Source organism: Melanaphis sacchari, unplaced genomic scaffold (assembly GCF_002803265.2).
Source record: "Melanaphis sacchari strain LSU unplaced genomic scaffold, SCAv2.0 Contig0_pilon_pilon, whole genome shotgun sequence".
Lineage (NCBI taxonomy): Eukaryota > Metazoa > Arthropoda > Insecta > Hemiptera > Aphididae > Melanaphis > Melanaphis sacchari.
Genome location: NW_020270366.1, coordinates 25,395,186 through 25,423,137, shown reverse-complemented (window position 1 = coordinate 25,423,137; position 27,952 = coordinate 25,395,186). Strand labels below are relative to the sequence as shown.

General features: G+C 30.1%; 2 protein-coding genes across 3 annotated transcripts in view; both read right to left on the bottom strand.

Annotated features, from left to right (window-relative positions):
- Positions 1 to 427: 427 nt before the first annotated feature.
- LOC112600792 (cilia- and flagella-associated protein 44-like) lies at positions 428 to 15,724 on the bottom strand. Its single transcript, XM_025348098.1, has 9 exons — positions 15,620 to 15,724; positions 14,245 to 14,583; positions 12,705 to 12,947; positions 12,487 to 12,612; positions 12,236 to 12,424; positions 12,026 to 12,159; positions 11,660 to 11,932; positions 11,154 to 11,286; positions 428 to 589 (listed from the first exon to the last, which is right to left on the bottom strand). Exons 1-9 carry the CDS (start codon positions 15,722 to 15,724, stop codon positions 428 to 430), a joined length of 1,704 nt encoding a protein of 567 aa, XP_025203883.1.
- A 4,633-nt stretch (positions 15,725 to 20,357) lies between these two features.
- The window catches only part of LOC112598569 (fibrillin-1-like), a 41,395-nt gene continuing 33,800 nt past the window's right edge, over positions 20,358 to 27,952 (bottom strand). Inside the window, exons 44-53 of one of the 2 annotated variants that reach the window (XM_025345093.1) lie at positions 27,667 to 27,900; positions 27,053 to 27,178; positions 26,652 to 26,891; positions 24,922 to 25,163; positions 23,850 to 24,095; positions 23,129 to 23,263; positions 22,570 to 22,725; positions 21,936 to 22,025; positions 21,698 to 21,811; positions 20,358 to 20,998 (exon numbers count right to left, since the gene is read on the bottom strand). In XM_025345093.1, the coding sequence (XP_025200878.1) occupies positions 20,777 to 20,998; positions 21,698 to 21,811; positions 21,936 to 22,025; positions 22,570 to 22,725; positions 23,129 to 23,263; positions 23,850 to 24,095; positions 24,922 to 25,163; positions 26,652 to 26,891; positions 27,053 to 27,178; positions 27,667 to 27,900 (1,805 nt within the window). In that variant the 3' untranslated portion in view covers positions 20,358 to 20,776. Of the gene's footprint in view, positions 20,999 to 21,697; positions 21,812 to 21,935; positions 22,026 to 22,569; positions 22,726 to 23,128; positions 23,264 to 23,849; positions 24,096 to 24,921; positions 25,164 to 26,651; positions 26,892 to 27,052; positions 27,179 to 27,666; positions 27,901 to 27,952 lie in introns of those variants that run through there. The other variant, XM_025345099.1, reaches the window with a different exon arrangement.

Genomic DNA, 27,952 nt, shown 5'->3' with positions numbered 1-27,952 from the left:
AAATCAATATTATCTATGATAAAATTAAGTGATTATTATGTTAGATCATACTAAACCATCAAAAATACAGGCAAATCAAATCCAGCCGAGTTCATTTAAATGGTCACATAAAATAAAATACTTATATATTCGTATTATGTTAGGGTCGTAGAGAGACACTTTTCTTAATCTATTTTTTGACAATTTTTCCTTAAAGTTATTTATTTTTTCGAAATATTTTTTCCTAATACAAAACACAAATAATTATTACTAATTTTAAAATGTATTAGTATAATAAAAAAAGTAATATGAATAAATAAAAGTGTATTAAAATTTTAAATAACGAACAATTGCCGTGAGGTAAATAAATATATTATTGTTATTAACAAATTTGTCATATTTGATAAAAATATTATATATTCATTCTTATATTTTCGTATGTACCATGTTAAGATTCTTTCTTATTTTTTATCCCAAATTCACTTCGCCGTAACATGAACTCGATGTTGGTCTCTTTATTTGGCTCAAAAAGTGCATCCGCCAACGGAAGTCCAATAACTTGATCAGTTTCATTAGTTGTTTGTGTGATGGCTTCTAATATGGTAAACAACTGAAAAAATATTGTTGGAAAAACTTTAAATGTTCTATCAACAAACTAGACAGAGCTATTTATTATAAGTCTCAAAAAGTATTTTATTACAAAAATGATTATTCTTCCTCATATTAACTAATAACTATAGATTTTTTAAATGAATCGTATGGTAAAAATTGTTCTCTTGTTAGAGTTTGTTTAAACATAATTGGTAATTCATGTAATTTTTCCATTCTTCGAAGGTTTGATGGCATATTTTTTATATATTTTTGTGTTATTATATCTTTTTTATATTTTTACACTCAAGATAATCTATTAGGATATCAGGTGGTACTTATTGCTATACTGTCCTCTAGATTTGTGCTGGGACCCTGGGGTTGTTTTTGGATATTCACTGGCTCTTCTTTTTATATCTGTCATAACTTTTAAGGCATAAACTTCTTCAAAATACGGTGGGTGGTAAAGCATAGAATTTTGAGGGTCTTTATGGATTACTATATTTTGTATAGAATAACTCGTGATAGCTCGAGCAAAGTATTCACCTTTTTTACAACTCCGATAAAAAGGAACTTCGGTTTCTAAATGCTTATCAACATGAAAAGTTTTCTTTATCCATTTGAATTTATAATTTTTACAATCATTTTAATGAATACGCTTGGTATAAATACCATTGAATTTTCGAAAAACCAATGTTAATACACAAATTAATTTACAGAAAAATTTCATATTGTAACAACGGCTGTCAAAATAAAATTAAATCAGTTAAATCAATGAAAAAGTCATTTGATGATCAATACTGACTATATTTTATCCGATTAATCTAGTAATAAGAATGTAAATATAAAAAAAAAAAAAATTAAAACAAATTAAATATAATATAATAACATTTGATAAAATAATTATAACTATAATAATTATATTATATTAATATTATTATATATTTATATTATTATATCATTTATTATATTTAATAATTACATTAAATATAATATTACGCATATCACTGGTCTAGATTATTATTTTAATGAACATGACGATTATATGTAAATTTATTATATACACACAAGTTATAATGTCTGACATGGAGTCAAAATACTATACACCTATACATTTAATATATAGGTAATAAGTACACACAAGTCCTTACAAAAATAAGATTATAATTTTTTTTTTTTTCTTTGTAAATATTAAAATGATATATTAGATTTAAACGTTGAGTAATAATATTTGTTATTTTTTTATCGTCCAAGATATTATTTAAGAGGATTGAAGACACAACATTTTTATGTACGTAAATTATTATTTTTTGCATATACAACGATATATTCAAATGTTATGTTTTGTTCAAAAATTATTTCAACCAGCTATATTATTATTTTTAAAATAAATTATTTTATCTATAGTAATATAAAAAAAACATAACACGCGCTTAGTAATATTTAGGCTGATAGATCGCCTTCGCTTGAGATCGTTTTTTGTAGGTATGCAATAATTTATCATTGAATTCAAACTTAAATTTTAATGCATAATTCACTACAATGACTTATTTCTCAACGACGAAAAACACTCATTACCTATAATACACTAAATAAAAGAGCGATTACTTTAATTTCCTTTTCTTTTCCTTATTGAACAATAAATAATTAAAAAAAAGTCTTTGAATCTATAGGTATGGTATAATGAACTAATATTTAATAGATCAGAGGTTCTTTTTAATTTTGGCAATCCACAATATTATTAAAGACCTATTTATTTTTTTTTGCCGTTTCGTGGATCAGTTATGATTTACAATTTGGGAACCTTAACAATAGATTATTGTCTTCCTTGAGAATATTGTTTTTTATTTTAATACCTTTCATGACAAATATAAATTTGACTAGTTTTTTCAGTCAGAATAAACGAAGACGGACGATGCGAGACGTGTTATAATTCTATACAAACCTGAATTTAAATTGTACTACATAAGTATTAAGCATACTATACTGCGATATTAAGTAATATTATGGGTTGCAGCGTATTACGTTCGTGGTATAATAAAATATAATAATATGTTGGTCACTGCGATTGTTTCCGCGGATCGACCGTAAACACTTTTCTTGGGTATGTTCGTATAATACATTATAGTGTCACTTCGTATATAAGGATTAAAAAAAAAAAAGATAGAAAACGTTAAATTATTATGTCTGCGGCATAATGTATCATATTACTTATATATAACGATACTCGCTCCGTAGCATATTATGATTATGTATAGCTGATGCCGTTATTATGTTCAATAGTCCGGCTCGATTGAAGATCGTCGTCGTCGTCGTCGTCATTGTCGACGGGGAAAAATAAAAAATAATCGAACCTAAAGACGACGAAGGGCGATCTGCGGAAGTGATGGGAGGAGGGGAGGGAGCCGCTTATACACACACTTACATATGATGAGCGTTATATATACATCAGAAAATAAACGGACCGACTTTTGCTGCGACCGCAGCACTCTCGGGGGACCGATAACGGGCGTAAAAAATAAAACACTGAGTTGAGAGAAAAAAAAATACCGAAACGAAAAAAACCACCACCACAGCGAGGACTAGTCTATTTATATATATATATATATTATACGTACAACAAACTGGGACGGAGTAAAAAAAAAAAAAATAAACGGTAAACCTCAGAGGAGTCTATAAACTCTGATGTGTGTGTGTAGGATGTTATGACAGTTGACGAATGTTCGCTTCATCAGCGGTAATCGTTCGTGCGGATCTGCGTTGTCCCGGCGACGAGTCGCGACCGCGTATCCTTCGTGTGGCATGATGTATCGACGGCGGCAGGACGAAAATATCGTTTTATTATACCCACGCCACCCTTGTCAAACGATCCTGCCACCGTTATCATCTGCAGAGCGCGCCGCAATTCACTTCGCGATTTTGACGGGCCAAGGTCGATTTTTTGCAGTAACCATATATTGTGCACTTGTATGTTCTTTCGTCCGATGTCGGAGTTTTATTTCGTCTTTTTTCCGACAAGCAAATCTTTTTATGGCTATCGATTCGCGGTTAATCCAGTCCTATCTAGCTCTATCCCCCCACCCTCTCACCAAAAACACACACTGCCGCCACCAACAGTCACCGGCCGACCCGCCAAAATGTTCGTTTTCAGCTATATATGAATCGCCTGCAACAGACCAAAACTTAAAATTACTATAATAATTGTATAATTCGATTTTTACCGGGAAAAATTGATCAAACATAAAATACGAAGTACCGTAATATTATGTAGATGAATCTCGGTTTCGGGTATCTTAACGTTCATGGACAAATCATCATCGGCAAATTTATTTGACATAGTTAGACCTGTGGCAGATTGCAGGATATAACACTTAGTATTTTTAAACTTGGTTCAAATTACTGTCTCAACTTTCTTGATGGTTTTAATAACAGTTTCTAAAATATTCGTTAAAATTAACGAAAATTAAATTTAGTACACTCGAGTTTAAAATAAAAAATTCTCCTTCCCCCATTTAATTTTTTTAATTTTACAAAAATCAAAACTAATAAAAACAAATCATTATAAAGTTTTTAGTATCTAGGTTGAACCCAATTTGTTTTAATTACCATAGTATATAATAATTTGTGTAATAGATAGAACGCAGTTTATATATACATATTTTATATACCTAGATAATATAATATGTAATACTAAATGTATACTATGAAACATCAAACCTTTTGAATTTAGACCGAGTCCTAATAAAAATAAACTATTATAAATGCGGCGTCCACAAAATCATAGCTGCTGTGGTTTTTGGTCGTGTTCCAAAAGTTAATTATTATTATCATTGAATATATTGTAAAATACCTATATGGTATTGCGTACGTGTAAATATTTACACAATAATAATATAGGTCTGAACTATATAAATGTATATGTGTGTGTGTGTGTGTGTGTGTAAGTATATGCGTATACATGTCCACATATTAGATCAATGTAATATAATATTATTAAAAACATTATAATATAATATATACAGCGATATCGCCATGGGATTTATACAATATATGGTGAAACAACTGAGATGAAGATAGTTGAACCATGTAATATGTATGTAATATGGATATGAATTAATTAATTAAAAACCTTTTCCAAAAATAATATTATCAACACGAATATTGTGATATTATATTATGTTATACGCATCTCGCGTGATTAAGAACAAACACGCGTCATGTATAATATAAAGGTATGATATATTATAAGCATTTTATTATTATTATCATGGTGATACATAATATCGGTAAATGTCCCTCATCTCTACGCTTGAATCGTTTTTTCAATCGATAACTGTTATAGTGATGAAATGATTTGTACACTGTAAGCGTAGTACATAATAAGCATAGAATAAACACGAGTAATAAAATATAATAAAATACAATGTAGGTACGTATCAGGCGGGTAGTCCCTCGTCGTCGTGGAAGCTCTTTCTCCTTGGAGACCACGTGCGAAACCTCCCTATGGATTTTAAAACTAATTAATTTAACATTTTGTTTGTAATCATCTATGTACGCAAGGCTCTCGAACGCCATTATGAGCGTGTACTTTTGCCGGACGAATTTAAATCACAACGATACACATACGCCTATTAAACTGCTATACGCAACAATATTACAATATTATCGGTATACGTACCTATGTTTATATGATATATGTCCGACCACCCACCCACACCGATGTCCGTAGACTGTCGATGAGAACGACTGATCTGTGTATTATTAATGCATATATTTTCATTTTTATTCCTCTACTCTTTCTCAAAGTAAACTAGTCGAATTTTCAACTGCAATTAAGGTTACTTAAATGTAAAACACTTAAGAAGAAATCCATAGTTGCATAACTAATGTTTGACGGAGCTAAAAACTTAGCAATTAATGGGTATTTAAATTAAATTTTATGTTCTACTAATGTTTGTACTGAATTCTCATTTCCATTAACAGACCAAATCGTATTGATGACTAGCCCATATTTTAGCCCAAATTTTCTTAATGGTTTGCAGAGTCAATTCGGTTGGACAGTCATACGACTGACTTGATTTAGAAGTTTGGAACATACAGACGTGTTAGTTCGGCTTTTAAATTCAAGTCCAACTGATTGATTAATCGCCAAGTATTCTATACGACCTTGAAGATTAAGTAATTTTTTCCCCTCTATGCTCCACACGTTATAGTACATTTAAACATTTTTGAAAAAGAATAATTGTTTCCTTATTTTACACATGGTATGATTAAATAAGTAAAACAGAAACTAAGCACGTGTTTCCCTTTTGTATATAATGTATTTATTCATTATTTTTATAATCTGAAGGTAAACTCATCAAAATAAGTATCAACATTATTAGTTGAACTAAATAATTATAAAATTTTGCTAACATTCAAAAAAGAAAACTTATTTACTAGTCTCTATTATATTTCAATGATTTGGTAATGTAAAATAGTAAGAGACAAATAATATACAATAATTAAAGGACTTATCACTAGACTATCGCCTTAATATTTTAATACAATATTCAAGCTTTAAATAAAAATTAATATTTTAACTATTTATGAATACCTTTTTGTTTGAGGGATGCAATAATAGTATCTGTCATTTATAGTCTATATAATATATGTGATGTAGTCTAATGTTAACCCAGGACTCACACAATCGAAATTACGGAAATTAATTTCACTTTGTTATGCGTGAAATAGATTCTATTATTAAAGCGACGCACAAATCATGAATTCACAATCATAACAATTATCTATCTGTGGATCGGTCTTCGGCTCAAAATAGCAGCATTATAATATCATAGCGTCAAAAAGCGCAACTGTTCGAAGTCCCGGTTACACGTCCAAACACATTTCGAGAGTACACGCGCGCACGTAATACCTCAAATCGGATTCCGTCCGGCTCGCGCCCACTATGTTATAATAATATTAATCTCGAACATATATGTCTACCTATATTATATAAGCAATAGTATAGTGTACCTATATGTGCACGCACCGGAAATCACGATAAAAGATTATTCATTCCGCCTGGCCGCTGATGGGGTGTGGTGTCCGTGGGGGTGGCCGAGAGGGAGATTCGACGGACGTTCCGGAATTAATTCCGTCTGCAGGTGGCATTTGTTGCGGCGACGATGGTGTAGTCATTGTGCTCCGCTTTGTCATCCCGCACCGAGATTCTGCAACATGGTTTTTCGCCTACACTACGCCGCAACAATAACCCTTCCCTGTCACTTCCGGACCGCGAGGCGACAAATCCGGCATCCGACCGGAACAAACCCGCGTGGTTTCACATACGTACAATAATAATACACTAACCATGTGGTACTTCAACTTCTTCGCGCCACTGCGTTTTTTTGGATTTGTGTCCTATTTTTATCATCCACTTCCCACATCCATGAAGCGCCATAATTTTCATAACACACACACACACACACACACACATACATACACGCATATACATATTATATAATACTACTTTATGTATAATGTATAATGCTTGTTCGGTCGGTCGCGTCATAGTGCTTATAGGAAGTATTTATACGTACGATATAATATTGTTTCGTATCCGCAACAACAATAATAATACGTTTTTATTGTTATATTCTTCGCAATCGATTTCATCCGATTATAATATATAATACCACGAGGCATGCACAGCGCGCGGTAGCGACCGTTTAATATACGATCGACTCACTTTCAATTCAAATATATTATATTATTATATTATGTAATATTATAATGCACAAGGTGTTAATGCGAGCGAACACGCGCGTTTAAGCCGCATACACACTAGCCATATGTATTATAATATTATGTGTATATTGTTATGGCGTGATGAGGGGTTTTCACGCACCAAAGGGTTTATCCGGTCCGCAATAGCAGCTTCTCATCATATTATAATATTGTGTGTACAAATATACATGTGTTTTTATATATATACTTCGTCACAGCAGACAATCTTTTTTTCGGCCTCCTCTTGCTCATGCCAACTCCGCGACGAGATTACAACCGTTCCGAACACCTTCTCCCTCACCTTCATTATGTCGTGATATTGTATCACTTCATATTATTACACAATATATTATGATAGTTATATGCAAAACGTATTTACGTAGACTTAGGGATATGTACCTACACATATTGTACCACGTGTATATTATTATGTTTTGTAACCGTAATTGACCCTATACAACGTTGTATACCTGTCGTTATTTTTTTTTTTTACTGCGAGACTTATTCATTGATAATTTAATTTTGAGTTTTGACAAAAATTAATTTATTCATCTAAATTACATGTTATTTTCAGAATTAAAAGTGATTTTTTTTTTAAAATCAAAATCAACATTCAACGGTTAATAAAATGAACCCCTTGACATTGCTACTGATTCGAAAAAAAAAAACTTTTAACGAGAGATATGATCATTTGTCAAATACTAAATAGTGATGTAAGTATATAACGATTGAAGTAAATATTATATGCAAAAATGTGTGATAAAATAACGTTAGGTATATTTTTCGTCTACACCGTTGTTCATAATAATATTGTAATGTTTATATTCAATGTCATTATCAATAAAAATAATAAGCTACGGAGATAAACATAATTCCTACATTGTATATAATCAATTATCTTGGACTGACTGATTGAGCGATACTATATATTACATGAATCGTGCAGACAAATACACAATACCGTTTGTCTAATAAAAACAATACCTGTGTAATATATTATAATGTATACGAAATAGATGTTTCTTTTGCGCCGAATACCTTTATTGGCGCGGGATAACAAGGATTTACGAAGCGTGAAGATCAGATGATTTTTTTTTTTGGTGGTATAAATACGTTCATCTATCCCATAGCATTAAGCGACGTGTTGAATACAAATTGTCGTATTTTTTTTTTAGCCCGCTTGGTCGGATCGAACAGTCAAGGGAAATCAATATCGATATATACACGCACACCCGATTCGCGAGACAACTTCTCGCCGCAGCCGCTTTTATATTGTCCGCGTAGTCAACCGCGAGGTCAATCATTAATCTCAGTCCGAAATCCCTATTATTTTGGTTCTTCTTTGCGTCCCTCCGCCCCTCCCCATCCCTTCCGCACGACCGCACTGACCGTCGTACTCCACCACCTCAATCCACACACAACTACGGCCTAGAGCGATTCGGGCCGGACCATTTATCAATCTCACGAAAGAGTATTGGCGGCGCGGAGGCCGGTGGTAGCAGAGTCAACATCAATTTGTCTCCTTTTAAACCTATACGTATACATATATCAGGCCAAACGCTCCTATTTATACGATATATGTTATACCTAATGTGTGCGTACGTTTTTTTTCCTCTCGTACAATGCAGGGGTGGTTTTTGCATTTGTGCCGGACCATAAATTCGCCGAAATCGCCGGAAATACATGTGTACCCTTGTCGTCCGACGGTTTTATTGAAACACGAGAAATAAATTTCAATTCAAGACTTTTTAATTAGACGAAGACACGAACTTAGCTTAAAGTTTCTATGTAATAATATGATATATATATATATACAATATACATATATATGTTATATATAAAGTGTGCTTACTACGGTGTGGTTTATCGATAAATCTCACGGAGCAAATGATAATAATATAATAATAAGCGTAAATTGTTATTATCTGTCCGATTGTTAAATTATTAGATCTCGAGGCGGGCCCGTGATACGGTAGAATGGAGCATGAGTAGTAAATATATCATTTTTATAGTAAACATTATTGTATATATTATTACATAATATACGCATTGAAACATTCAAAACTATATTAAATTGTTCAGAATTTCAATAATTGATTTAAAATAATATATGTGAAAACATTTAAAATGCCTATATGTAATAATAATATTTCATTTAGAACGATTATATCTTATCGTGAACCAAGCAATATATTATGCAGGAAATACAAGTAATTTAACTTTCTATTATGCATACGTGCATGCAGGTACGTACATGTATTTTCTCCGGAGATCAACTTTTATTTTATATCATTCTCAGGCTGTCATTGCAAAAACAATTTGGATCACTAAATAATGGAAACAAGTAATCAGCAAACTAGTTATCAATAGCATAAATTAATCAATAAGCAAATTATTTATAATAGTCTATTACAAGTATTCTGCATTATAATATTATAAAATTATTTTAACTATGCAAAATTATAGCTGCCCAATCAAAGACTATCGTATCCAACAAAGTAACAGTTATTGATGGGGCATGACGTGACATAGTGAACACACTAGTTTCCGAATGGATGACCACCTTGGAATTTCAGCAACGAACACGTCATGCCCTAACTAACGATAACCTGCATGATAAAAATAGTATCTAGTTAAAATCTCTTCTAACTTAAAAATAAAAAACACTAAATTGAGTTCTGACAGAAGCATCTTTCTTTTACTATTAACACGTCTTTGTCTCCTCATAACTACAATGGCTCACTCCTAATGGAGAGCATCTGAAAGTCTGAGACATAAGTACCATTAATTCAATGCATGATATCTCTACATCCAGAACACTTCAGTTTTATTCTCTTTCAAGTTTCCACATCGTTTCCATTCAACTCGACGTAATTTTCTTTCATTATTTCCTAACGGTGCATTTTTTTATAACAGATTTGACGTACCTCTGTTTTCCATGTTATTTCTTAATTTAGCGGCAATCGTATGTTGAGAATACTTTCATTTTCAGACACAAAACCATTATAATTTTATTTATTGTATTATTTCTTGGTATAATAATGTAAATATTTGTAATAATTATTTTATTACCATGAAAAAATGTTTGATCACTCTAAAATCTTAATCTTTGTACTATTTGTTAATGTAATATTTAGAGGGTTTTCGTTTTCCATAAAATAGAGAAATGTATTCGCTGGTAGAATCAACAAGTGTGATACATATTTTTTTGATTTTGGTTATGAATTAAATTTACTGTATTTATTTTTATAATAATATCCAAATATTTCAACTATTTAATAGACACACCGTAAAAATATTTTAGCTTTAATATTATTTTTATATATAATAAATCGTATTTATAATTATAATACGCAATTTTACATTTTCATAATAATGATGACTTTAAATATATATATTAGTGCGATATTTTTTTTTTTTTAAATTTATATACTTGGAAATGTACTACCTATATTGAATATATTATAAATATAATTGGACAAAACACCAATATATAATTCATAATACGTAGCATGTAACTTTTTTGATGTATGAGTATGATATAGAAAAATTAAATGTTTTAATGTGTATTTTTATGTCTTCAAAACTTAATTTTAGTTCTCTTTGGTATTTATAATTTCTTCTTCCTAATTTTTAAATAAATATATTTTAATCTTCAAATGATAAGTTTTTATTTCGTTACTTACAACTAATACAAGTGACTGAGGCAATTCTTCAATGTTTTTATTATTACATTGAAACATAAAACTAAAAATGTTACAATCATCGCCACAAGTGTATAACATATAGTTATCTTGACTTAAGCACAACATATTTACTCTTCCTGTTTTGTTATCGTGAACAGAATATTCAATATAGTCTCCAAAATCTGATATATCATTGTCTTTAACATTTGTAAGACGTATTCTGCCATCAGCAAATCCCATAAAAATTTTTATTGGATCAGTTCCACTTAAAAATATAAATAAAATAAATATGTTTATTTTAACGTTGAAAGCACAAAGGGTATATTATTAAATGCAGCTTAGCAAACGTTTATAAATTAAATTTAAAATTTGTATATTTTACCGTAATTAAATAGAGGTAATTTTAAAAATATATTACATATGTATCTACCTATACTGTATTAAATTATGTATACATTTTAACATAATATAACATTTATCACGTAAATATCTGTAGTATTTAAGTATACCATACCTAAAATTTTAATTATTTCTAAGCTGGTACATATATATCAAGCATTACATTTGTAATATTATTAATACTTTAGTCCAATAAATAGTATATAGTAAACATGCATGTTTTATGTAGATATACTTACACAACTTTAATTGCTGTCAGTGGAGTATTATTTTTATCTGGTATTGTTATATGTGCATTAGCTACTGGATTAGATGTTTCAAGATCGTATTCGTATAAAAAGCCAGCGTCGTATCCATCAATCGATACCCATATACCGCTCTCTGATGGAGTGTATATGGCAAACAATATGGAGTTCGGTATTGGAGGAATATAGGTTTTCGGCGGTGTTTCATCTTCTTCAGAATCTTCAAAATATAAATCTTCGTCAATTTCTACACCAGGGTTTTGTTCTCTGATAATTTTTAATTTCTCTTTTTTTCTATTGATTTTATCATTTTTTTTGTTCTCCAAATTCAATAAATATTGCTGTTGGCATATTTCTGACTTAATGCTGACTGTTTGTATTTCACGCAATTCAAGTTTCAATAAAAACGATTCTATGGTATACGACGGACGACTTGTAGGAACTTTCACTTCTACAATATGTCCACTAGCGCAACTTATTAATACAATATCTTTCTAAAATCAATTTAAACATTGAAAATTATTACCCATTATTTTAACTAACAAATAAACATATCTAAAATATTTTTACTTTTGATGGTTTCCAATGAACAAAAGTGACTTTACCGGGTAATGAAAAAAAACCAATAGGACTCAATTTTATAGGTCCAACTTTTATTTTATAAGCAAATACTGTTTTATCCTCACCTCCACATAAAAGAATTTTCGCACTATTGTTTAAAGATAAATAATTGATAGAACTTTTATGAGGCTTTGAGGACTAATAAGAAAAATATTAAAATTAAAATAAAATTTTTATATTAATAACAACGATCTAAATACTTGTATTTCTTCTATTTCAGAATAATTTAATATTCTTTTTTCGATATTATTTTTAAGTGGTATGGTAACTATTTTCAAAATTCCAGTTTGAAATCCAACTATGAAGATATTTCTCGAACAAGCTATCTATGAAACATTTCTCCATCAAAAAATAGTAATTAGGAATAATGTATAATCGCAGTCGCGATTCTAATGATTTTAATATAAATTTCGCACACCTTTTGTGGTAACCAAATCGACGAAGTGATTGGTACTTTGAAATTGTGGGTAAATATCAACTTTTTATTGATTACATCGTATATGTGGAGCCAACCATCCATTGACGTTGTAGCAATGAAATAACCGATGGGTGATGGTTGCAAAGAGGTAATCATACCACCGTGGAACTTAGCCAATCGTCTTAAAGGCTTCGCATTCTTTGACACTTCGATGTCAACAAGCCACATACCCCCGTTGCCGTCCTACAAAAATAATGAATACGATAAAAAATGCATCATACAATAATTGAATAATAAAGTATGATACCAATAGCAGTTGTAGGAGTAAAGTATTAAAATAACATTTTCCGGTGAGCAAACATGTGATAAGAACTTTATACAAAAAATCAAGCACTGCTTTATAGGTATAAATGATGCACACTAGAAATCGAACGATAAGCCTATCATCAAATTGATTATCATTAAGCTCGGTAAACTGTGTCGCACAATTTGGCAACGTTTCACTAATTTTGTTCGAAATTGTGTTGCAAAAAAGGTAAAGCGCCCGCAATCGTGTTTCACTTGGATATATCACGGTATTCAGCTATGGAATTTTACGAAATCCTCTAATACTAAAACACTTCAAGCATATCAATTGATCTGTTTACAAAATTTCTCTTTTTTGTATTTAGGTATTTTATAAGTAAAAGTCTTCATAATACCTAAAAATGTCTTTATTACTACTTTAAATGTGTTTTTAACTCTTACAGTAACTTATTAATTAAACAACTATCCTTCTTTTCACTTCCCGAAAATATTCTTTGGGACTCAAAAGGCGGTGGCCTAGAGATCTACTCAGAAAACCTAAGAAAAAAAATAAAACATTATATTATCTAAAAAATACCAGGTTGGGTGGTAATGCTATCCTCCCGTCATTTACCAACCAATATTAATGATCAAATTTATGTATTATATTATTTTTCTTATCTCTATAGATTGTAAATCTTTTTAATAAATAAACAAAATATAAAATATTTATTATTTTATATTTTATTTCATTTTTAAATATAATTGTAAAAATAATTTAGGTATACAGATTTTTAGTAACCCGATAAAATAAATCAACTACATACATATTTGGTTTTTGTGTAATTATTTAATTTTTTAAATCATCATTTTTGAATTATAGTCTATATAAATATACGCTAGTGACAAAAAAAAGGGGTAGATTTTTCTCTCCTTTCGCTTTAAGTATTGGTCAATCAAATAAAATAACAATATATTTATTTTAGGCTACATAAGTAATATTAATAATTGAACGTTATTTTTTTTATTACAAATTAATTTTAAATTAAGGTATAATAGTTAAATTTATATTGATAAAAATTTAAAAAAAGACAATTTTTATTTAACCTACCCCTTTTTAACAATAAAACACCTGGGTTTCACTACTGATACATCAAACGTTAAAGAGGTGTATTATTTTACAATAACGTATACACTATAATATTATGAGTCTAAGATATGCATATATAATCTAGATTTTTCTGTCATTTATTACCTGAATAAAATAGTCGTATAATTTGGGGTTGCTGTCGATCTTGGACATACCCATGATTTTAGATTCACCGATAGAGTCCTGAACACTAATCTCATAAGTTGGTTCTATTTCCAATACACGATTGTTTTCAGATGGATCGGCCATGTCTATTGTACGGTAGTTCCAAAATTTAATCCTCCCGTCCATGCTGATACTTGTCAACAGCACATCGAGTTTGGAGTATAAAAACATGATGATAGGCGCCGAATGACATGGTTGTCTAAATTTCCTTTTCACCTCGATCTCGATGAATTTTTCTCCCCACACTAAAATATTACCCCATTCGCAGCCTGATATCACCTAAACATAAACATAGCAAACAGATATATGAAACCGAAAACTATACACTAGATCTGTGACTCTGAAACGTTTGATAGACTAAAACGGCACACATTATGGATTCATTGTATAGTAAAATATTACACACTTATAATGGATCGGAATTCAAAACCACAGAATATTTTTAGTGTTTTAATCAGTAAAATAGTTTTTAGATAATTAGTTAAATAATCCTGAATAAAATTAGGGTGCTTTTAGTAGCAATTAGTGTAACTATAGTAGATTAGTTTGTTTATTCGTATAATATCAATATAAAACCTAAATGTGTAGGTAGTTGTATAATATAAATAATAATTATGCTTAAATCGTTTTTTCGTGATTTTTTATGAACATTATATTAACAGCTAATAAAATTATAAAAAGTATAATATAAGTTTTATTTAAATTAATTCATTTTTCATTTTTTCGAATAAATATAAATTAAACATATAAGTGCATATATATAGATGTATACTTAATTAACAATTTATTGTGTTTATATACTATAGTCATTAACGTTATGATTATATAATAATTACGACTTTACAAATCTAAAATGTAGGTAACTTTTTTTTGAAATCGAAATTTAAAAAAAAAACATATACAACAACAGATCAAGTTATTACAGTAAATTACTTTTGCTTATAAGTCTCAATAAAATTTAAATTTTTAAGTTTGACTTGTTTTTTATATTATGTATATACAATTTTACTAATGAATCTATATTTTAATCATAATATTATCATAATATTTGCTATATTTTTTTAACCAGAAATAAATGTTTTAAAAAAATTGTTCGTTGATATCGTATATATACACATTTGATGTTTTTTTAGTGTAATAAAAGCTTAGATATTGTAATAATATATCAATTCAAACAGCATCGTTTTAATAACTAAGATTACTGATTTCTGTATATATAAGTAAGAGATATTTCATATGAACCATACTTTATCATTGTATAATAAATAACAATGACTTATTTTACTTAAATTATTATTTATAGGTATGGCTTTACTTTTTCATCGGCCATCGAGAAAACTCCAATAACATTTGATATTTCCGTTTTTACAAAGCGTCCAAGCTGGCCTAGAAGCTTTAATCCGGTAAAAGTTTTGGCCATTTTCCAGAATTTTAAATGTCCTGAACCAGCGGTTACCAAGTGGTTGTGTATAAAGTTTGAAAATCTACAAATATATACATCTTGAGTGTGAGACTTGGTCCTCAAGACTATTTTTGATTTTTTCCAATCCCAAATTGTAAGAGTATTATCTGGTTTTCCTGCTTGTGAACACAAATAGTCACCGTTTTCACTGAAAACAAAACTTTAATTTATTTCATGTTCACATTAAATTAAGTCGTTAAACAAATTATAAGATTTAAGTTCACATAGGTATATTTTGTTTTACCTATATGATAAGCAACATATTTGTTGTTTAGCACTGCCCTCAAGAACACTAACTATTTCAAATGTTGGCCATTCGTACACAATTATCAGAGGATTATTACAATTTTCTCCTACTGCTATATGGTTCAAAACAGGATTTTTCTATTTAAAAATATATTAATTATTATTTATGTATAGTAAAACAACAATAGATATTCAAATAAACTTACAACTATGTACCCTATTCCTCCATTACCAGCACATTTTCTAAAACCCAATTGCCCATCATTGATGTCAAACATGGTAATATAACTACCTGCAGCATACACAATTGTGTGGTTATCTGCTGCACATATATTGAACATTTTGAAACAGCAATCATAACCGAATGAATGGCTTAAGTTATAAAATATAAGGATTTATATTTTACAAATTGGAAACTGGAACTTAAATATTCATATAAAAAGTATCATCTACCATCCTTTAACTAACTAAGTATTATAAAATGGTCTTTAAATATCATTTATACTCTAGTATAGTCGGTAATCTAAGTTAAATATATAATTATGTGTAAAGAGATTGATTTGATTTTAGTAAAGGATACTGGAGTTGTAGTATATTTTCATCCATCGTACATTTTTCACTTTTGATTTGTTTGGATATAAAATCACTACTTTTATACAAAGGAGTGTCATTAATTTGATTGTCATCAATTGATTCTTCAATGATTTGTTTATGTTCAATGTTTTCTGTATGATGAGTCATTTTGAGGAATTTAAGATTTATTGTTTTTTTTTCTATTATATATTTTTTAATAGATATTTTAGTCAAAAAAAAAAAAAAAAAAAAACAATTACAACAAAAATAATAACAGTGCTGTTTTGTTGCTTAGCAAATAATTATAGCATGCATTTAGTTAATATTCAGTAAACTTAAAGTAGGTACCTAAATAATATACTAATTGAATATTTTAATACTCACGCTGTGTTGCTGTGTTGTATATATTTTGTGATTTTTTTTAATTTCAACTCATGATCAGATATATTTATAAAAAAAAAAAAAAAAAAATAATAATAGCACGAAAAACGTAGCTTTATGTACCTACTATTATATTATAATACGCGTGTATATACCTCCATATAGGAACCGTGTGAAAATACTACGAATATTATTATTATTATTATTATTACTATCATCATAATGTAAATACGACGCATTATGTTATACGGCGATGGAGTTGGGTGTATTGTATAGTAATATAATACACGACAAATCGTAGCAGCTAAATATGTACACAGGTATACACAGCATTTTACGTGTACCACATAATACGTCGTGTTTTACGATAAAAATATTACCTATGTGACATTATAACTACCTACACACATACACATACACGCATACACACGCGCGCACGCACATAGCTTACGGAAATAACAGTAATATTATAATATAATACGATTTAATGTTCGTCCAACGACGGCGTCAGCTTTTCGTCATCATTAATCTTACCGTTGTCAATGGACCGTTTTATATATTATTTCCACTGTACCGGGCGACGGCTATTTGTCACCCGGACGTACGCACACACACACACACCGATAGCTGGTCTATCGATCGGTACCTATACATTATTATATTATGTACACGCGTCGTTAATCACGGCTAACAAAGTCACGGACGACGGTGATGATGATGATAATAATAATAATAATACGCAATACGGTTAGAACTGTACTGCAGACACATTCAGTCTCATACACGTTATATTATATTTTGATCGTACGAAATTTGTACGCGCCGCTGCGGTCCGGGCAAAGGTATGAAAATCGTACGTTATATCATTACGCGTTATAGCCGGCGCAGCACGACGGGCGCGGGAAACAAGAAATCTCCCCTCATCCGGTTTCCGATCGTTATTAATTATCATTTAATATCGCCTGTGCCTTGTGTGACCGTATATTGAAAGACGCGTATAACCGACGACGCCGCCGCCGTCTTAGGACTGCGGGATCCGAAAAATCGCAGCCGTCGATGTGTCCTCCGAGAAGGGTGTGCAGGACGATGTGTACTTCACGCGAGACACCACAATGAATGATATTACCGTTGATTGTATGACTATCGATACACCCTATCACGACGTGTTAAACTTTTTTTATATACAAGACATTACTTTTCGCCTCATGATTTCCCTGAACGTTTTGACTCCTCTGGTAAAACATTTATACTTAGATTTATGTGTCAGCCACACACCTCACGCTGGTAATACAATATTTTATAACGATTTAAGTCTTAGAATGACGAGTTTTACAAAATATGTCTGGTTTCAAGGAAATATCGTTTTAAAATAAACACCTCTTAATTTGATATTTAAACGTAACGTAGGTACGATTAAGAACAGTAGAATAATAACCATAATATTTTTACGATATTGTTGGCACGAAAAAATTAAAACAAATTGTTATTAATAATAAATGTATTGTTCTGTTTCCTAAAATAATAATTGAATACATCATAAATCTTAAAAAATAAATTGTCCTTTGTCCATTTTATACTTAATTAAAACTTATAGTCGTATTATTATTATAATTATTATTATTATTAAATATTTTACAGTTAAAAATTACTACTTTATACTGACAATAAAATATGTAATATTATTGCTTTTGATTTCTAATAAAAATTAAAATTGTGTCTTCTCCTTCCAAACTTTTACTTATGGGCACTATAAGTGACCTATATATTCAATGACGAAGAAAGTACATTTGACACATTATATACACAATTATACAGTACAGCAACTTTACTTGTTTTTTCTCCAATTATTTAAAAAAAAAAAAATACTAAGACATTTCTATTTTGATCCTCAAAATAAATACTATCTAAATTAATTTTGGTATCACAAATAACTTTCCAAATTCAAAATTTGTATTGCTTCAAAAGGTGTCTACAGAGTGGCACAGACAAATAAAAACGTATTATATGACTGTGGAAGCGATTCATTCATCGCCCATCTTGGAATCTATAATAATCAAAATCTTATGAATTTATTATAAATTTTATATTTTTATTCAAAATATCACAGTCATATTTTGAGGATACAACATAAGTCATAAATACCGGTACCTGCATGAAGTTATAACCTATATATTTTTCCACTATCCTCCGAATATTTTCAACCATGATACCTTCAATACCGTCAACCAAACTTTTTTCCAAAAATATTCATACTCATTTATAATTCCATATTTTTAAGTGAATTTGAAATTTTCACAGTATTTAGCAAGTTGTTTTGGTATTTACATACTATAATACATAATATATTACCATATTTGTACACCAAATATTATAATATTGTTTCGTGAAAGTGATAATTTATCATTTTTAAATTGAATACCGTCGTTTGGTGTCAACCTTTTTCTTCATGATTTATGGTCAAAAGCTTTTAAACAAATATCGTGAAATATATTATTGTGGAATATTAAAAACTTGGTAAATCATCGTTAATTTTTTACAATTAAAGTTTAACTTTAAGTACTGCATACTCGGGAAGATTATATACCTAATAAAATTATACCGATAAAGGTCAACAGTTAAGTTCACATTTATTTAAACGACGATGAAATTAGGTACTATAAAAATATACTTATATAATCTGCAATAACGTGTATGTATAGTATAAATAAGTTTGACTAGCAAACCATTACAAAAAAGTAAAAACAAAGCTTCTGAAAAGCACTTTACGACAACAACCAGCTGATAGCTAGTTAAAATAATAAAATATGATTTTTCTTGATCACAACTAAATAATATTTAACCAAGGTAAAGATACTACTTATACTAAGATTAGCCTTAGCTTTAGTTTAGGTAAATGTTAATTTTAATATGTTTCCATTTATTATTACACATAATATAATATACTTAAATGTTTTTATTTTGCTACAGTTATTGTACATTTATATTATAATTACGATTATTTTACATAATATAAAACTATAAATAAAACTGTATATATAATAAAATGTCCTTATATAATAATAATATGCACTATTTTATGTACTTTTTTTGTATGATAAAATGTATGTGAGTAAACAAAAAATGACTTAAAATTACTATTATGTTTATAAAAATACTTATATATAGGTAAATTTTTAATATTATAATAGAGTTTAATAATAAATTAAAATAACATAAAATAAAGTAATACAGTGATTGATCACGAAAACGAACAAAATGTGTCCATTATTGTTACGATAACATTCGAATTGTATACATTTCGTATATATTATTAAGTAGGTATAAATTTGTATATATATGATATATATAACTAATAATTATCAATTACATTGTATTGTTTAACATTTGAAATTAATATTGTAATTGTAGAATTTCAGTTTATTTAAATGACCAATCGATAGAAGAGTTAAGCTAAAAATGTTAAAGAAATTGTTTTGTCATAATATATAAGGACATATTGTATAGTTATTTTTGCTTTTAAGAAAAAATACTCATACTAATTTAAACTGATATCGCCTTTGACTTGACTTTAAACAAAAGGATAAATCTGTTGATCAAGATCTTTAGTTACTTGTATGTGTAATATGGTATAGCTGGTAAATACTATAAGTACAAATGTTACTTAATATTATTTAATAATATTATGTATAAATTACAAGTAACACAAGTTATGCAAGTTATACTTTTTATTTATATATTATTTATCTAACTCGGTCGGTTCGTATAAATATTCAATTTCATTTCCTAAGACAGTGAAAAAATTCATGGTGTTCAGTTTCCGGTCACAATTAGTTTGACGTGCAAAATCGGAAGCTTTTGACGTTCGATTTGGCCATCGGCTGCAGTGCGTTGACCGTCTATGGCTAGATGATATTTGCTAGGTTTCCTGGGAATACGCCGGAAATGCAATCCCCAAATGCCTTTAGAGTTTCGTTTTATCCGGAATTTGTTGGTCGAGTCACCGGTTGGTACCACGAAGTAATTGTAATTTTCCTGAAAATGAGAATGTTTGATGTAAATAGTTTAAAAAAAATATTGTGACAGATTTTTCCGAAGAACTTCGGTAAAATTATCAGATATTCGCATGGAATCTATTAATGAGCTATGTGTGGTCAGTGTTACAGGTATTATTCCGATACATAATATGAAGTATTTTCGTTTAGATACGGTGCATCAATCGGTATATCTGCAGCAATTGCAAATTCTAAAGGACGTCTATGACGACGCATATAGTTTTTCTAACTTACGAACGGCATTTTCCAACTCGGAAAACCTTGCCGACCATGTTTTTTATAAATATTGTATTGCCTGTCGTGATTATAACAGCCACCATTAAGGCGATTGGAATCGGCTATTTATTAAGAGTCAAAAATAATGGCAATTTTTATTTACATTGGACATTAGTACAAAATAATAGTACAATAAGCCGTACAGAAAGTTAAGTCAGACAATTTCAACGATAGAAAAATGGCTATACAAAGATAAAATTCACACCCCATAAAATTGACATATTTTTCATATTTTTTTTTTTTTTTTATTATTTTAAAGTAGAAAACTTTATTTTATACTAATCGTAAATCGCCATAGAAAATGTTTTGACCTTATTTCTATCACAGTTATTACAATTAGTCATATGATATAATATTATAATAATTTAATTGTGTTAAGAAAATAAAGTCTTTCAACGCTCACTTTGACGGCTGGAAGCAGTTTCAAAATTCGTGTGTTCCGTTTAGCGTCAGAAATTCTCATTCTGATGGTCTTGTGCGTTCCGTCGTCCCGATGATGCCTATGTCTATGTATCTTCTGTAAAACAGCCGAAAAATCATCATTATTGATATTTACAATCATTCAATGATGAATATATCATCAGATTAAGTAGTGAAAATTGTCTTACAGTCTTAACCAAAATAATTTCGCAGGAACTTACCATTAAGCGATCATTATTTTTATCCGACGTCATGATTTCTGATGTTATATTTGTCGTCCTCCTATGGCGAAGTCTACCATCTCCATTTATCTACATACGTACCAAAATTAAATACATTAATGAATGCGTGAAAATACACATAGACGCACATATAAAATATATATAATATTAGATTTAAAGTAATTATTAATTACAACCAACTATGCTAATTTTCAACCATCAAATTAAATAATTTTGGAAAAAAAATGATGATTTTATATTTCAAAATAACCCATAGCATTTCAATAAATTAAAATTTTGAAATAAAATATTTTTTTTAAAACTGTTGTTTAAAAATAATATTTAATGAATAGGGAATATTCGAGTATATAAATTAACAACTTATAATAAATACTTTTGGAAACCACAAATTCATAAAAAAAAATTGCTTCTTAGCTAAAAATGTCTAAAGCAGCCAACAATAAAAAAAAAAAATAAAAAATATACTAAATTACAAAGATCGGCTGAGGTAAATACCTCGACTAAATAGTCGTTTAGAATGATCTATATGTATACTTTATATATATATATTATTATATATAATATTCAATCGAAATGTTTTATAATAAGAAGTTGATAATTATTATATGCTTACCTTGCACGAGAAACAGCCTTCGGTCGATATTATTTTTCCGCCCGAACTTTTGGGATACAACTCTGGTTCAATGGGAAACGTCGGGATGTCACCCAGATCTGGTGGTCCAATGTTCGAGGCACTAGTCAGGGGACTTATGGTCGATAGACAATGACCCTGCAGTAGCAAACGATTGGGTAAATAATATTGTAATCAGAAACTTGATATATTTTATAATTAATGTACAAAGTTCACATTTTTTATAGTATAATAATACATATTTTATAACATGGATCACATGAATATTGGCTCTCAAATATAAGATAGGTTAGTGATATTTTTTTTCACTCAAAATGACAACCAAATTATATACAATTTGAGTGTTCTCGTTTATTATTATTTTCGAGTTACGGATAATTTTATATATAAAAAATTAGCCATGGTATAGGTACCCATCATATATATTTTTTTTTTAATAATATAGGTTGACAATATAATTTGTCCATATTTTAAACAACGTAATAGAATACCATTAAAACCTCCGGAATGTATATAATATTAAGTTTACATGCACTCATACCTGGCCAATCCGTTGGTAGCCCGAGGGACATCCACATGAGAAACCACTCTGTCCGAGTGGAGTGCAACCGAATGCGCAAGGACTTCCATAGCATCCTATGCCACTGCCGCCACCACCACCACCAATACCGCCATACTGTGATAAAAACATTTTGATATATTAATCATAATATTGTACCTACATTAAACTATACGGTAAAAGTTATAAGTTGACAAACCGAGTTGTCGACTATTCGATCGCGTATAAAAACAAGTAAACACTAATACATAACATTAGACGATACGAGTTAGAGATGATTTATAGACACGAAAACTAGAGAATTCTCTAATAAGCCTGGTATTCGGGTGACATTATTACAATTTACAGCGACCTGGATTCAAAATTTGGTTTTGAGATAAAGTGAAAGGGGTACTGTGTGTTTAAACCTGAGTAAAAATGTATAAAAATTGGGTGCAAAAAATAGATAAGAATGATGACCTATGATTACCAGACCAGAAAGACTGATAAAAAAAAAACCCACACTATAATATTATACAAGTTACCTATAATAATGTTGTCAAATCGGCAAAAACTGTGCATCACGAGAATGTTTAAGTAAGGTTTTGATTAAAAAACAGTGTAATCATTTTACCGTGAACGACTAAAACGTGTAAATCGTGCAATCGTTTATGTTTTATACTTCATGTCGACGTAAAATATGCAATATAAACATGTTTCATACCTGAGACAACGACGGTCGACCGTTACATCCTTGTAATGCACCGTGCTGAGGGTCGTAAATCTGTCCGTTGGCGCACACACATTGGTAGCCGCCGGGCGTGTTGATGCAGTTTAGGTTAGAGTTACACGGTGAGTCAAGACACTCGTTGATGTCCACGCATTCTCCGCGGTAACCCGACTTCCGGAAGCCCTTTGGACATCCACAATTGTTACCGTTTATGCCGCCGGAAGTACCGTTTTGAGCATTCTAAATTCAAACAAAAATTTGGTATCAAACAATATAATATAATACGATCAAAAAATGCCAACGAATATAATATTATTGACCGCAGTTCGACGCAAATTGGTCGAATGTAATATTTATTTTCCATACCTATACCGTCGTCGGCAGTCAACTGATTTTAAAAAATATTAATAAGAACACACTTAAGTGCGCGTCCAACGTGTTTCAACATATTATTGACGTCTAGTGGCATTTTTGCGACTCGTCACGTGACGAAGTTATGGATGTGACTAATTCTACATATAGAGTGTTTAATGTGGCGCAAGTTTAATAAATTGCATTTAACAAATGTATTATTTTTTTTATTGCACGCACACAACTCGAATATTTACAGAACAGTTTTATTTGATTATCACTGCAAATATTGCGACTCAAAATATACCCAAAGCGACAAACATGCTTAAACCACTATTTTCAACAGGTAAATAAATTATAGAGAGACATAAAATAATCGTTTATGCATAATCTCCATATTACTGCGAACTATGCCTTTTGGGCTCTGGTGACAGGCAGGAATATAAATATCTAATATCGATTCGGAAATTTGCTTCGTTTACATCTCTTAATGGTCCTATTCAGCTAGCAAAAATATGTAGATAACTGACGGATGATATTTTTTGAAAATTGTACGTACCTATTTCTGTCATATAATGATGTACGAATGTACCTACATGATGTGTGATTAATTGGTTAATTTCGTTATGGTAAAATATTAGTCAATTACAATTTTTGAGATACGTATCGTAGTAATTTTATAAAGTAAAATCATAATGAAATAAATTTGTGGTACCTGTTGATCATGACACCCGTTGTTGTTGTTGTTATTACCGGGAACGTTCAGATTGCAGTCGAGTCCAAAACACTCGTTCTGTTGATTTTTGGATTGTAATAATTGCTTTGGATCTACGCAACGAGTACCGGTGCTGTCGAGTTTGTATTGCTTCGGACACAGACATCTGTAACTTCCTAACGTGTTGACGCAATTGCCCGGCGATGGACATATGTTTGGTTCTTGTCGGCACTCGTCGATGTCTATACGTGAAAAAAATCGTCGATATTAGTCAATCGTAAAATAATAATAATAATAATAATACAGTAGGTAGTTATCAGATAGGATATATTATTTATAGTCATATGAGTAAAAGTTAATATAAAATTTGTTGACGGAAACATTTAATAAAATCATAATAATGAACGATATAATTATCCAAAACTATCGTTCCATAGTCAGGTTATAATACAAAACCTACATGACTAATCGTGGCTCACAATAACGTTTGTGGATGTGTGATGCGAGCCACCTCCAATAATTGTAAAACATACCTAGTACCTACTAGTCTATGACAATAATATTTGACATTCAATGAGTAAATTATATTATAGTAACGTTTTTGTTGACAATTTTTTTTCAACTTTGGGAATAACCGCACTCACTGAATTAAACGTAATCTGAAATAATTATATTGTAGTCTTTAGCTAACTAAAATATCATTATTTAAATTGTAATAATAGTATCATAATAATTGTATATTAATTATAAAGCCACAACTGACATTTATTTTACTATTTCTACTAAATAATGAACTTTTATAATACGTTTTAACTTAAAACAAATGAAAATTTCACATATTTAATTATAAATTACAATTATATTGTTACAAAAATGCAATGAAATATTACTCGAAAAAAATTGTATCATATATTATATAAGCTCTATCTAGCGGATTATAATATCTACAAACAACTGTCACGTATTCAACGAACATAATTCGTTAGGTGGCAGCACACAGTACTGTATTTTGTTACATTATTTTTATTTTAAAATATTTTAACAAAAATAATTCAGTTGAAAAGGTCTACATTATTTTATTTCATGAATTTATGATTATATTATGTCAATTATTTTTTTAGACTACAAATTGATTTTAGATAAAATATTAAAATTTATATTTTAAATATTATTACGAATATTATTTGATATTTCTGTAAAAGTTAGACATTTTTTGAATTTAATATCAATGAATACTTGTCGCAGTAATGTTATGTTTGTTCTATAGAAAAAATATCATACCAACTAGTTCAAGTTTATAATATTGCAAGGCAATTATTAATATTTGAATAAAAATCTAATAATTGTTGTTTATTTTTAATTGTATACCTACGTCGTATTGGTATTAAAAGCATTATTTTATATAAGTTCTTTACAGTATTATTTTCAAAAAATATGTCTACACCGATTTAACCAAATTTTATATTTTTACAATGTAAATAATATGATGTTCCGGACGGATTTCACAAGAAATCAAAAAGTCATAAACTAATTTAAAATTCCAACGCAGTCGACATAAATAACTTTAAAATTAAAACACGACGTTAAACCACGCATGCCTACAGAGTCACTTACCTAGTGATTGATTGATGGACTCGGAAAAGTCTTAAAAACTATTTTTAACGAAAATAGAACGTTATAGACGTGAGCAAGTAAAACACGATTTTTATGTGGTTTTGTTAGGTAGGTACCTGCACAGTGATCTCCGATCTGCCGGTAGCCCGGTTGACACCCACACTTGTACGACCCATGAGTGTTGATGCACAACTGTTGGCAAATGTGTTGGCCAGTAGTGCACTCGTCCAAGTCCCGACAAGTTGTGTTGTCGGGGTTCAGCAGGAAACCAACGGGGCAGCCGCACGCGTAGCCGCCATCCAGATTCTGACACGACATTTCGCACGGAGACGGATTGAACAAGCACTCGTTTACGTCTGCAACACATTAAATACGCGCGTAACGCATACGTGTGAGATTACAAACGTTACGATTTAAACGTTGTCCAAAACTCTTATCCTAACACAGGACTTTTACACGAAAAAATAATACTTGACCTAGCCGTTAAAACATAATAGTGAACGGCGGATTCGCTTACCGTTGCAATGCGTTCCGGTGTGATCGACTTTGAACGCCTTGTTGCAACTGCACCTGTACGATCCCAGCGTATTTATACACCTACCGTTGGCGCACAAGTCTGGTAAAGTCTCACATTCGTTTATATCTGAAACACATACATTGGATTTATAGGCCTGCACGTAACGTAATCGTGTATCGTAGTAGTACAGCGAAGGCTGTTGCAAGTAAATACATATTCTATTATTATCCACCAAGACTAGAAAAGTTCATTAAACCGTTTAGAATTTGTTAAATTAATACAGAGAAAAATCGAAGAGTCGAGTAAATCAAAATGAATCGCCTTATATTTTTGTTGTCTTCGCTCATATAATTTAACGTATTATAATCAGCAATAGGAAATGTTTTAATTTCTGATTTTAGATATTCTTTATATACTTATAGTTTGAGCCAAAATTCATAATAGAAACATAATTTTAGAGTGTTTGTTTTACTTAATTTTTAATGAAAAAATGTATATAGCTAAAAAATAAGTGAAAAAACATTGAACGTAATTTTAATATTGTCAATTCATCGATGATCAGCTATAATAATATTATGTTTACATATTATATATACCATCGTGTCGCCACTCACCTTGACCATCAATCGTGTAACCGGATTCTAAGCACAGTTGTCTAAACGAATCTGAAGACGGAGACGGACATGGTTGACACTGAGGTCCCCAAGCGGCAGCCATGGAGCAACAGCAGTCAGCTTTTGTCACGGATTTATAGGCCACGGCACCCGTGATGTTTCCGCCATTACCACCGCCGTGATTGATACACCTACCGTTCAGCAAATGTCTGTAGCAAAATCCGACTCTAGAATCTTTTACAGGGAATCGAAATGTTATTAATCGGTCCAACACATTGTAACCGTG